This window comes from Alexandromys fortis, unplaced genomic scaffold, assembly GCF_014885135.2.
Source record: "Alexandromys fortis isolate MF-2015 unplaced genomic scaffold, M_Fortis_MF-2015_v1.1 scaffold_3, whole genome shotgun sequence".
Lineage (NCBI taxonomy): Eukaryota > Metazoa > Chordata > Mammalia > Rodentia > Cricetidae > Alexandromys > Alexandromys fortis.
In genome coordinates this window covers 25,284,425-25,297,469 of record NW_026067909.1, presented here as the reverse complement: position 1 = coordinate 25,297,469, position 13,045 = coordinate 25,284,425, and the positions used below count along the sequence as shown (strand labels likewise).

Sequence of the window (13,045 nt, the reverse complement as noted above, 5' to 3'; positions counted from 1 at the left end):
CTGCTGTGTAGAGTGTTCGCTTCTAAAGCTCTTGATGGTTTGGGTTCTGAGCTGATAAGTCTGGACAAAGCGGCATACACGTCTCCCGGGTGCAATATGGCATTAAATATTAACCAAGTTATTTTGAATCCGGTGCTAACTACAACAAGGAAGCACTGAAGCCAAGCATAACAGTTTGCTTTTTTCTCAGTTAGAATGAGAAAAGCTACACCTAGAAATCGGATTGAAAACATTGCTTCCAGAGTGATAGAATGATTTGTGGACTTAGGGCTTGGTGTCTGTACTATACACATACACATCCGCATACAAATGTGTGATATACAGTGTCTGTTTATACATGTGCTTTTATGCACGTTTTCATGGCTGTGAAGAGTGCACATATGTTTACCTGTGGACTCTGTGTGTATGCGTGTATACCTACACACATGTGTGCCTCCACATGCATGTGAAGTAAGCAAATGAGATGATGTAGAGGAGACAAGGAAGTGGATCACAAAAAAAAACGTGAAATAGGGAAGATGTGTTTAAAAATGAGTTTCTCAAGGGAAGCCTTTTAAAACAACACAGGTTAAATTGATGAGGATTCGGTGGGCTGGAGTGGTGTTCAGATATGGTAGAATAATTGACCCCACAGGTGCCTCTGCTTTTCTTTTTGTCATTCTGACCCTGTTCTGAACTTTGGGAATGCGGTGGCTTTATGTACCTTAGGTGGGCCATCATGGAAGGTAAACCACAGACCCCTTGTTTCTGGATAAGGTGTGGTGCATATGAGTGGATTATTCCTATCCCTTCACACCGTTTGTGGTACCGTAGAAGGTACCTAAGAAATACTGGTATTAATTAAAAAAAATTGATGTCCTATTTTGTGTATTAGAAAATCCCCTGCCATGTACAATGAGAAATTTTCTGAGAATACTGTTTTCACAGCAGGGATATCCATTTCTTTCCATTGGGGGTACCTAATATATTCTTTTTAAATAAGAAGTAAGCAAGTACACATACATACCTCCATGCCTTCTTCTCATGTCTCTCTACATCTTGCACATGTAAGCACTTGTGAGTTCTCACACAAGAACACACACACATGCATACACACACACACACACACACACACACTGATCTGCTCCATGGTTAGACATGACTTGCACACAACTGCTCACTCCTCTCCTTTGGTTTGATAAATTTTGTGCCTTCTACAGTTGCTCTTTCCTGGTCTCCATTCCTGTCTTGACCGTAAGATTCTTCTCCCATTTGGGGAGAATCTAGGAACTGTTTGTTGCTGAGCTTGAGTCATGGGTCGACCTGCTCATCAAACGTATTTTCTTCCCCAGAGCATCATGGTCTCTGCTGTGATAGATAGAAATAATTCTGTATAAAACAAAACATTTTGGGCATTTTTTTGGTTTGAGTAATTACCCAGTGATTGTGATATGCTGTGTGGTGGAGACAGAGGGCCATCAGCTGGAAGGAATTTAGAACCAGTCAAGAGACACACCCTTGGGAGGGTCTTCCAGCCCCTTTCCAGGGAGGTTTAGCTGAGAAAGGGGGATCTACCCTGAAAGTAGCCAACACTATGACATGGTGTTTCTGAGTGAATGAAAACAGGAGAAAGTGAATACATTATCATCCTTCCCTCAGCTTCCTGACAGTGTGGCCTCTCTGCAGCCAGCCGCTTCACACACCCCAGCTTCAGCTAGAGCGGCCCTCCTTGCGATGTCTTCCTTGTCACCAGGAACTGCACAGCTGAACAAACCTTTCTTTCTTGTCTTTCTTTGGTCAGATACTTTGTCATGGCCACAGGATAAGCAGCTAATGGGAGAGCCTAGAGGAAACTCCCTGAGGGCAAGCAGCACCTCACTCTGTGCTACCTTGTGAATTTTCTCTAGGATGAACTCAAAAGAAGCAGTTGCAATACTGTGGGCAGGAGTGGGCGGCAAACCTCTCTGGGTTTTGGGCAGGTGAGGGTGAAGGTTCATTGCGGGGAATCTGCTGTTCACTGGAGCTCTGTAACCTTTCTCATTAGAAATTAAACATACCCAGAGTCAATTATCAATTAAGTGACAAGTTGGATAAACATTGTAGGCATTAATTGACCCTTCAAGAGTTCTTTGAAGCTCACTGGGCTGTTCCAGTTTCTTTGAAGTCTTGTTTCGGCTTCCGCCAGCTGCTGATTAGATTGATTTAATAGTGAAATTGTGCTGGGTTAATGAGAACAAAATAAAGTACATTTATACAGTGTGTTGTTTTTCCATGGCGGAGACTCATGACCAGGCCGGGGCAGGAGAGGGCTTTTGTTAGTTACCTACTGGGCGTTACTCTTACTGTACAAAATAACAAATTGGATCAGGGAGGTTCTCCCACACAAATTGAGAGAGGATTGCCGGAGGGGGATTCCACAGGGTTTCCTTTGCATATCTCCTTCTGAATTCTTCATCTAGACAGGCTGCTTATCATTTTGCTAACTGTGCAAACATTGGCCAGCATGGAAGGGCAACATGGAGGCTGGTAACTGTGTAACCTTAAAGGTGACCATGGGGTGTGCAGAAATGAGACTCCGAGCCTCTGAGTGGGTATGTGACTAAGGCTAGAGATGTGAGGGAAGGGAGGATGGCAGAAGCAATTCTGGCCCCGCCCAGGAAGACCCACTCTGGCAGCTGTATTCTTCCTGGGCAGCCTGAGGTAGGGACACTCATGTTGGACTGGACAAAGTCTCAGTGTTCGTCCTTGCTCTTCCTTGGCGGCCCTGTGAAGCTGCAAGCATTCCCTGACTCATGGAGAGCTCACCAACCAACCAAAGACTGCCCTTACCCTTCAACCTTATGTCTAAAGTTAGAAATTACAGCTGAGCAACTGGGAAACAACATCAACATTCCTTCTTGGTATTTTTAGAGTCATAGAATACACCATCAGATCACTTCAGGAGGATAAAGCCATAGACAGTGTTGTTGCATTCCTAAAAACATATTTTCTTGAAATTCTATTTTATTCAATGTATTTATTTTATGCGTATGAGTATGTAGGTGCACCATACGTGTGCAGTACCCACAAATGTAAGAAGAGGGCATCAGATCCTTTAGGGATGAAGTTGTAGATGGTTATGATCCACCATGTGGGTTCTAAGAATTGAACCCAGGTTCTTGTAAAAGCAACTACTGCTCTTAACCACTGAGCCATCTCTCCAGCCCAGTTTTAAAATTTATAATGAAAAACAGAACTAGAGCCTTTTGCAAAGTCAACTAGAAACAGTAGCTCTGTTCTTAAACATCATTAGGAATTTTACCTGAATCTATGAAAATCTAAAATTATAATGATGATGATGATAATAATAATAATAATACCTTGGTCAATATGCATACAGGTAGTGAGGTTTAAATCCCTAACACACCCCACATTTAATACATAAAGAAGAGTCTGGCAAATAAGATTCACTTCACTGAGGCTGCCTCTACTGTAGCTATGGCAACTTGGAGCAAAGAAATTATAGCGGAGTTGGTAATTTCACTCAAAATGTAATGAAAATAAAGCTAATCCCATTATTATTCTCCACAATTTCCCATGCAGTTTCCTCTTATCATGTCCTTGCTTGTTCATCCTGCCTTTAAAAACAGATTATTGAAAAATTGCACATGTGTGCCCTTGCTGCACTCATAGCCATTAGCACCATCCTCCTGTCTCCGAGGCATAACCTTGTTTTGGAGAAGAGGCCAAGTTCATCCTCCTCCCTCCTTTTCTTACAATCCTGGGGTGGATAAATCTTCTAAATATACCAATTTGGGCCATTAAACATTTCAGAAGCTGTCACTAAAATTATAGTAAAATAATAGTCTTTTTAAAGATAAGCTAGATAATACACATTTGTATAAGTCTTGAAAGCATGGTCCCAATTATTCTATTTTAAATCTGAAGTGTGTTCATGTGGGCTTGATGGTTATTTAAGAAAACCATCTTTTTTCTTTTCAGCCGCCACTGAAGAATATCAACTTGATGTGAGTTCCATTTAAAGTAACACTCCATATGGACACATCAAGATAATTCCCTCTGTAATTAAAGTAAGCGCTGAATGTCACCAAGCAAAATAAATAAGAAAGCCCTTTGACCCCTCTCACGCAGTGTACAATGGTACATGGTTCTTCAGTGGACGTGTCTCCTCAGTTGCAGCTTCTCCGCATTGCTCAGGGGTACTGTGCAGCTGAGAAAAGGTGCATCCCAGTCAGGACAGCTCCCCAGAGCTGTGCAGCTGCAGACTAAGGCGAGCTAATGAGCCCATGCTGGACTCAGACTCTGAGTTCATGGCTGTTTTCTGGGAACCCTGTTCTCTATTATTCTTCTTGTATCCCAGTTCATGGAACTGAGAAGGTGCTAAGAGTCTGTGGTGGTTTGAAAAGGAATGGTCCCCATGTACACATGTGTTTGAATGCTTGGGCCATAGGGAGTGTCACTGTTAGGAGATGTTGCTTTGTTAGTGTAGGCATGGCCTTGATGGAAGAAGTGTGTCACTATGGAGGAGAGCTTTAAGGTTTTGTGCATGCAAGTTATGCCTAGTGTGGCAGTCTCTTTCTGCTGCCTGGGGATTGAGATGTAGGACTCTCAGCTACTTCTCCAGTACCATATCTACCTGCATGCATCCATCTCATCACCATGGTGATAATGGACTAAACCTCTGAAACTGTAGTCCAGCCTGTTACATGTTTTTCTTTACCAAAGTTGTTATAGTCATGGTGTCTCTACACAGCCATAAAACTCTAACTGAGACAGAGTCCGTAAGGACAAAACCATCCTGCAGGGGTCTTGCATTTCTGAAAAATGGGACCCCATTAGTAATCCTCATAAAGAGGGGGCATGGATGCAACTTCACACGGTCTACACAGGCTATACATGGAGACAGCCTGGGCCACTAGACAGCACAGTTTACAGTTAAAAAGCTTGCAGGGATAAAGTTTCCCCAATCACCGTCCCTCCAACTCTCCTGGAAACTGTCTATATGGATCTCAGTGAACTGAAGGAAGTCTCCCCCATCCCAATCACAGAAATTGGGGTTGTTTTAAAGATGGACAATTTCTACCTGAACAAGGATGCTGTCCACTGTTGTTTGTTGTTCATGGGTTGTGGTAGTTGCACTAGGGAGTGGATGGAAATGAAAGGGAATGGAGGGGAGTAGAGGGTAGCAGAGAGGAAGGGGCAGGAGAGGAGAAGAACCATCTAGGATGAATACAGAAATGAATAAAGAACACTGGGGAGAGGGGAAAGGAAGGAAAGGGAAGGAAGAAGAGGAGAAAAAGCGAAGGGAGGACTTGATGGGGAAGAGAGAGGGAAGGGGATGGAGGGGGAAACTTTATCTGTGACAAATAGAGACATCAGTGAAGAAGAGAGGAAGGGAAGGAAGGGCAGAGCCATGATGGAAGAGCATCCACTTTGGATGAATAAGAAAATGCAGGAAACTAGACAATGCTGGTTACTGAGCAGAACTGAACTCGGGTACTTTGTCTCCTCAGTGTCACCCACACCAGAAGGAGCTGCTCTCTCTGGGGTCACTATCATTTCCCTGGCAACTGCTTTCTCCCTGGGGTCATACTTCATCTCCCTGGCAACTGCTTGGGCTTCACTGTTTTATTGCCATCACTCATGTTGATCCCTGGACTCCCACACATTCTCTCTTTCTTACATCAACTTTGGCAAAAGCCATCACTAAACTCTATAAACATCAAGTCCATCATTGGGTTCCAATCTCTTTCCCACCCTGACACCTAATAGCCAGGCCATCAGTCAACACCCCATATGCCCAAGTTCTCTAAAGACAGCCAAGTAATTTCTGAGACTCATTCACCACATGGTTTCCTCTATCCACATACTTTATGTAGTTATGAAGTAGTTTTCCATAAAATTACACAGTTAAAGTTAGAAGCATTTTATCACTTGTTTGTAGAACAATGATTTTCAGAAATTAGGCACATGGCTGAAGTTTAATGACTAACTATGTCCCTTGTGAACGTATAAGGCATTTAAATATGGCCTCTTAGGGACTGGTGCAAGACTACAGAGTTACTGGTAGTGGGACTCACTGGGTTTTCTGTCAGCATCTGTGTTCATATTTTTGATTCTAAGTAATACACAATGCACAAGACTTCTAACAAATACAAGAGGTTGAAGAAGAGTGATTGGTGTCAAAGTCTATACAAGGTGAATAAAGTTGAACTTTGTATACAAAGTTCAAGACAGTAGTTGTACATTTGTTTAAATTGGCACACAGTGACAGGTTTTGCAAAGGCATTTTTGTACTTAGTCTTCCTTGATCCCCATACCATTCTTGCTCCAGTTGTCCCTTGTCCCTTTCCATGTAACCCTCTCATGTTCATGTTCCTACTTTCTGTCACATGTTCTAATACCTTGCCAATGTCTTTTTTAAATACCTTTTAATCCCATCATGCCCTCTGTCTAGTCTCCCAACCTCTGCATTTACACATATAAATTCTATTTATTCATCTTACTGTCTTATGCATAAGAACATTTTGCCTGCATGGACGTCACCTGTGCCAAGTACACACTGAAGCCAAAAGAGAACAGCATCATATTCCCTGGGATAGGAGTTACAGGTAGTAGTGACCCACCATATGTGTGCTGGGAAATGGACCCAGGCCCTCTGAAAGAGCTACCAGTGCTCTTGACTACTGATCCATCTCTTTTAGGCCCTCATTATAAGCACATATGCACATGCACACATATAAATGCAGAATTTGTCTTTCTAAGCCTGGGTCACCTTACCTAATGTATTTTTCCAGGTCTTTTTATTTTTCTTTACAGTGAACAAAATTGCACTGTGTTTATATACCATGATTCATTATTTATTCATTCAATATCTGTTGATGGATATTCAATTTGATTCCACTTCCTTTGTGCTGCAGGTAGAGCCCCAACAAACATGGATGTGAAAATTGCTCTAGTAGGACTCAGTGTTTTGGGTGTATGCCCGGGAGTCCTATGGCTGTGTTCTAATGAAGTTCTATTTTTATCTTTACTTCTCTAATTGGAATAATATTTAACATAGGAGAAATGAAACTCAAGGGAGGAAAGTACTCATCCATTTGCGTAAGCATGAAGCTTCTGGTCTGTAAAACAAAGTAAGATTGGGTGCAGTGCTAAGGGGTGGTGGGAAACAGGATCTCACAACAGAAGGTTCCACTTTTAGCTTTGTCATGCTTTCGTCTTTGAGCCAAAATCACAACTGAAACCCATGGAGATATTTTAACACTTCCTTCATCTAGTCTTCTGCCTGTACACACATGACTTCTCACTCCTGTGACTGTCTATTTTCAAGGTGTCTCATGGTTCAAGACTCAAACTAGGCAACTGAAACAACTTTCAAGTGCTAGAATAATTCAAATAATTAAAGCAAAAGAAAATCCAACCAAAGACAGCTTAAAGATATGAAGCAGGAATCAATTCACAAAGACAATGAAAATGGCTTTAAGCACCTCTGCACTTCAGCCAATTAGAGCTATCAAACTGTAATCCTCAGTCTCCTCTCTGAGACACACCCAATAACTGATCTCTGATTGGTCAGTCTCAGTCACACAGAGAGTCCATGCTAACCCTCACAGGTGCTTCTGCAGTTGTGTGAACCTCCTCACAGAGGGGCAGGAATACACGTTCCCATGGCCAAGTTCATCACCACTTTGCAAGAAGAATGAAAATAAACCTCAAAGCCTAAAAACATCAAAATAGAATCAACTGTTCAATCTGTTTAAATAGAATCAACTCTAGATGAAAGTCAAGTCCACAAGGTTTCCCTAAGCTCCTCCTGGGTAGATTTGATTGTAATGTGAGAGAAGGGAAGGAAATTAGCGTGTATCCAAGTCTTTTTCCAGCCTCAAATGCTGCTACAGAGACACCTCAGACGCTAGAACCCGTTATAGCAAAGAACCAAGAGAAAAATTCCGCACTCAAGTTGGCCAGTAACTATCCATGGACAGCAAGTGGCAGATTCTCTTTCTCCTGGAAAGAGGCGAAGATCCCCTAGAGGTCATGTGACGTCCCCAAACTCACCAGATGGATGGCGCTTCTGTTCCGCTGATCTCTAAGAAGTCATAGCCCTCCTCCAGCTGGAAGTCAGTAAAAACAAGAGCGATGGTATCCCCAGGCTCAGCCAGGATGGTCCACGTGCAGTCAGCGTTGTTGTCGTACTCCGAGGGGAAGTGGGGGCTGGATATGGAACTGCTGGTTCCCCGGAGGGTTCCTCCGCAGGCTCCCTCAGCTGCAGGGATCGAAACGGAAAGACAACTGAATTCTCAGAAGCCTGTCGCACACGAGTGTGCTCACAAATGCTCCTAATGACCAGAGACAAGTACTTTCTGAATTCGCAATGAAGATAACTTTAAAAGGTCGTTTCTAGGTAATTAATTTAGCTTTATAGTGGATGTACAAAAAGCCAAAGGTTAAATTTCATTTTCAACTCAGTGTCATAGTAGGAGAGTGAATACGACGGACAAGAAACTGGATTTAACACATAGACAAATACCTAAATATGCACTTAAATGCAATTAAGCTTTTCATAGGGAGATGCAAGACAGACCTTGATACATGCTATTTACTGAGTATGGAACTGCACAGTATGTTGACAGGTGTAAATATTACTATAAAACTGTCAGCCTTGTGTATGAATACATCATATAAATAAATGATCACTAACAAGTCACATAACTGGACTTAAGGTTTAGAATTTATTCTTCTCTGTGGTTTCTCTGTGTGCTCCCCAAATGAATGGCTTGAATGCAAAACCAGCGGCAAACACAGCAATACCTGTTTTAGTACACTAAATTCCTAAAGCACTGCTCACTCCTGGAACTAGAATCCAGTTTCAGAGTGGAAGGGACTGAGGTGAGCTCATTTCAATTTCACTTTTGAGATGCGCATCCGTGTAATAAATCTGTTTACTGGCCATTCCTCTCCCAGGGTTTTAGAAGGAAATGACTGGTGTTGATCCCAACATTCTTGTATGGCTGTCTACAAGCTGCAGTTTGGTGACTGAAAACTCAGAAGTGGGCCTGTTTAGGAAGAGTCCAGGCAAAGTTTAACTAAAAATCTGCAGAACAAACTTTAAAACACATTCTTCTGGTAAAGACCGCAGTGAAGAGAGGTGACCTGCAAGCTGTGGGAAGAAACTGCAGCACCATGCATATGGTATGCTTATCTGCTGCAGCTGAGCAGGGGCGCAGCATCCTCCTGCAGCCCTCATGCACCATCTCCCACTGTTAAAACATGAAGGACATTCAGAGTTGTCTGTGGAGCTGGAGTTGAGTGATAACTCCAGGGCTGTGCGCACTCACTGTGGTAAGAGCATTGTCTTATTTTAGCATCTGATTACTGCGTTGTGATGCCAATTGGTAAAGTGATACCCTCTGAAATGACCCCAAATTTCAGGAATGCCTCTTCCTTCCACATGTGGATAAGAGTAGCAGCTTCTAAAATCTCTTGTGTGCCTACTGTGTGTGTCCTATGTCTAAGAACTCAAACTTGAATGAGTTTTTTGTTCTCAGAATAATACCCCTGGATGTCACTGTGGCCTGCATGTATTTGTGAGCAGAAAAAAAGTAGCCATGGGGATGAAGAAAAAGTGCTATAAGCAAGACAAAAGACAGAAGATTCAACAGGAAGAGAATATAAAAGCAGCCGACAGAGACGAAGACATGCATCATTTTTCTGAATCTCTACTTTTGATTGAGTTTGATATGCTAGGTATTCCAAGATGAAGAGAAAATTGAAAACCACTTATAATTAGACTAACTCTAGGCTAAGCAATTCAAGTCTATTATAACTATTTTATTGTGTTTTATTCTTCCGAGACAAGGTGTCAATATGGAGTCTGAACTGACTCCAAATGCACACTGTAGCTTTAGCCAGTTTCCAACTGTGCTACCAGTCTGCAATAGCACGTAACCCGGTGAATTGTGGAACTCTAGTAGTCTGACTCAAATCTACTCTGAGAATTTGTCACAAGCCCACAGACACAAGAGTTTAGGAGAAAATCTGTCTGTTATTCCCATATCACATTTGCCAAAGATGGAGTTTTGATTGCCAGTGTTGAGAAAAAAAAATCTATCAACTATGATATGTTAAGAAGGTTGCAAAATAATAACAAGATCCACCAATTCATGTTAAAGTTAGTCAATTTAAAGAGCTTATTGCATGATATACCAAGTGTAAGACATTTGTTGGTTGAAACACGGAGACAAAAATATGAGTTTACAACATTGCAATTTATGAATAGTAGGCATTAGAAGATCAGAAAATGTTAAGTATTGTGTTCTCACAGTGATATCAGTGGTTGGAGAATTTAAATTTAACAGTTTAATCAGGAATTTGTTTAATTATAAAAATAATCCCAAGATCAATAAATGAATATTGGGGCAAGCTATTCTTGAGATTTTGTTCTAATTGGGATTGGCAATTTTATCTTAAATTTATGAGCAAAATGGACGTGACAATACAATAGATTGTGTTTTTTTCCAATCTACATGTCTTAATAAGGATGTCACAATATTTCACTTCCGTTAAATGAAGCATGAAAAGAAATTAGTAACAACTCCCGGCTAATCTTCATGGAATATATCATGATCCGCATTTCTTGGATTGTTTTCAGACTCCAGGAATACTCCTATGTTTGAAAAACCTATCAGGCTTTGACACCACTCTTGTAAGTCTCCTCCGCAGCCCGTGAGTTAGGATGCTGTCTTATGTTGCTCTCCACCATTCTATGAGACCCAGGGCCATGACCAGCTATTATCGGTTCAGCACCACGGACGGCTCCTTTCTGCCTGAGTCATAGGACCACAGCTGAGAACAACAAGCCGGTGACATCACAGTGAACCCTTCTTGATTGGCTGCACCTGAATGTGGAAGGAGTCAAAACTCCACAGGGCCCCCGAGCTACAGGTACAATGATTTGTTCTGAATGCACCCGATAAAGAAGTAAATGAAATTCTGTAACATCATGAGTGAAGCTAAGACTTTAAGATTATAAACTTAGAGGTTTTAGTCTTCCAACCACTGGCATTCGTGGCCATAAGGATATTTGTTGTGGATGGCTGCCCTCATGCTTGTTGGAAGCTCGCTATCACCCAAGGTGCTGATAAACAATTCTCCTGACAGGTCTCGACTGTAACAAGTGATAACTCCAGCATCATTCGCATGGGTTATTTGGGGACCCTGCCTGTACAGCACCCAGTATATTTAATTCATGCTCCACCAATTCTGCTTGGACATGCCAATTATGAGACACAATACCATATTAAAATGCTATAGTAACTTTGAGTCAAAAAGAGCTGTTAGTTAGGGGATGTTTGTCTTATTTATAGTTATTAAAGCGGGGATGATATTCATGGACTTTTCCAATAGTCTGTTTACATCGAGCAATTTGATCTGAGATAATGCAATATTATTTGAAAACTGCTTCAGTTTGATATATTTCACACAATTGCTTTCTGCAAGAAAAAAATAAAAACTGTAAGAGAACTGAATAAAGAAAGAGCTATCAGATTTTTCTAAGCTAAATTATCTGCCTTTGCTTTGGAAAGACATGATAATGAGCAGAGTGATCAGAGTCCTGTGGTGCACAGTCCTCACAAATGCATCTCTAGCCCTGAGAAACGCATGTGTGGTGGGATCAAAGCTAAACTCCTTCACCCTGGCAATTCAGGTAGAGCTGTGTCTCCTGGCTGAAATGTGTTCTCAAGTGTTGTCTGGGCCTCTAATAGAAGCATAGCTCATATGAAAATACGCTGTGTCTTAATACACATTTGATGGATAATTATTATAAGTGAGGCACTAAAATATTAAGGCTGATTATTTTACAAAGCTAAATCATTCTCACCAACATTTAGATATATTAATATACCAGAGTTTTCTTCATCCCTTAGACGCTGATAAAAAATAAAAATACTATCAACAATTTATGGCTTTATTAATAACTGTTATGATTATAGAAATTTGTACTTTGAATGCAGAAAATATGGCAATCTAATTTTTAAAAATATTATTTAAAACCCATCCTTTCATTTCTTACCAAAAAAGAACAACAGTATCAAAGTTGCAGGGATAATAAATATTTTACTATGAAATTTATTACACGACACATACAAGAACATCAACTACTTCTTCAGCATTTTAGACACCACCACCATAAGATTTTTTTGTGGAAATGTGGCAGCATCGCCAAGGGCGTGGGTGTGGCTCCCACGCAAGACTTCTGTTGGGGAAATTACTTTTTAAATCTATTATTTATGTTGAATTCCTATACAATCTTTCATTTCAAGAAAAGGTTGACCCCCTAAAATAAGTCTGAATTGCCTGAGTTAATTCAGGCAGGAGACAATATTTTTAAACGACAAACGTGCCCAGCTCTATTGCTTTCTGTGAGTGGGAAATGACTCTGGGTGTCAACGAGGGACACAGATTAGTATTTTCCCTCCTGGAGTTTGGACCTTCTGAAAAGTCTTATTCTCAATTTAAAATGCCCCTTGATAGGTATATGTCTAGTTAAAAATCTCTTTTATGTACACAGTTCAAAACATCAAGCATAATATGGTTTAGAAGACTGACTTTGCCATGTCATGAAGAATTGAAACTATTTAATGAGCCACTAGAATAAGGTGGAATGCAGCCGCACTGTACGATCATCTCATGTGTAAACCAAGAGTCTGAAACCAGTTGGAATTTGCCTCATCATTCCTGAATGCTAATTTTACAAAATTAAATATTTGCAAAGGCAAGCACAGTCTGTCTCCTACTTAAAGCATATAGGATGCCTGCTGCTGAATGGTGCCTTCTAGACTTAACAGGGAAGCTGCAGCCAGAAAAATCCAAGAATAGGCCTTGCAGAGCACCTTGTGTAAATTTCACAAAACTCTATTGCTACATGAAGAACTAGAGACAATCAATGCTGAGCGAGATTCTGTTTTCTTTGGTGATAAATCCTCCAGGAGGTTATCCAATTCCAAATAGGCTCTAATCACACATTCTCTCTCTCTCTCTCTCTCTCTCTCTCTCTCTCTTT

At 41.1% G+C, this 13,045-nt stretch overlaps 1 protein-coding gene across 1 annotated transcript in view; it reads right to left on the bottom strand.

The window, feature by feature from the left end:
* The window catches only part of Csmd1 (CUB and Sushi multiple domains 1), a 1,119,426-nt gene that overhangs the window by 648,646 nt on the left and 457,735 nt on the right, over nucleotides 1-13,045 (bottom strand). The window contains exon 5 of the mRNA XM_050136505.1: nucleotides 8,041-8,248. Within this exon, the coding sequence (XP_049992462.1) occupies nucleotides 8,041-8,248 (208 nt within the window). The remainder of the gene's footprint in view (nucleotides 1-8,040; nucleotides 8,249-13,045) is intronic.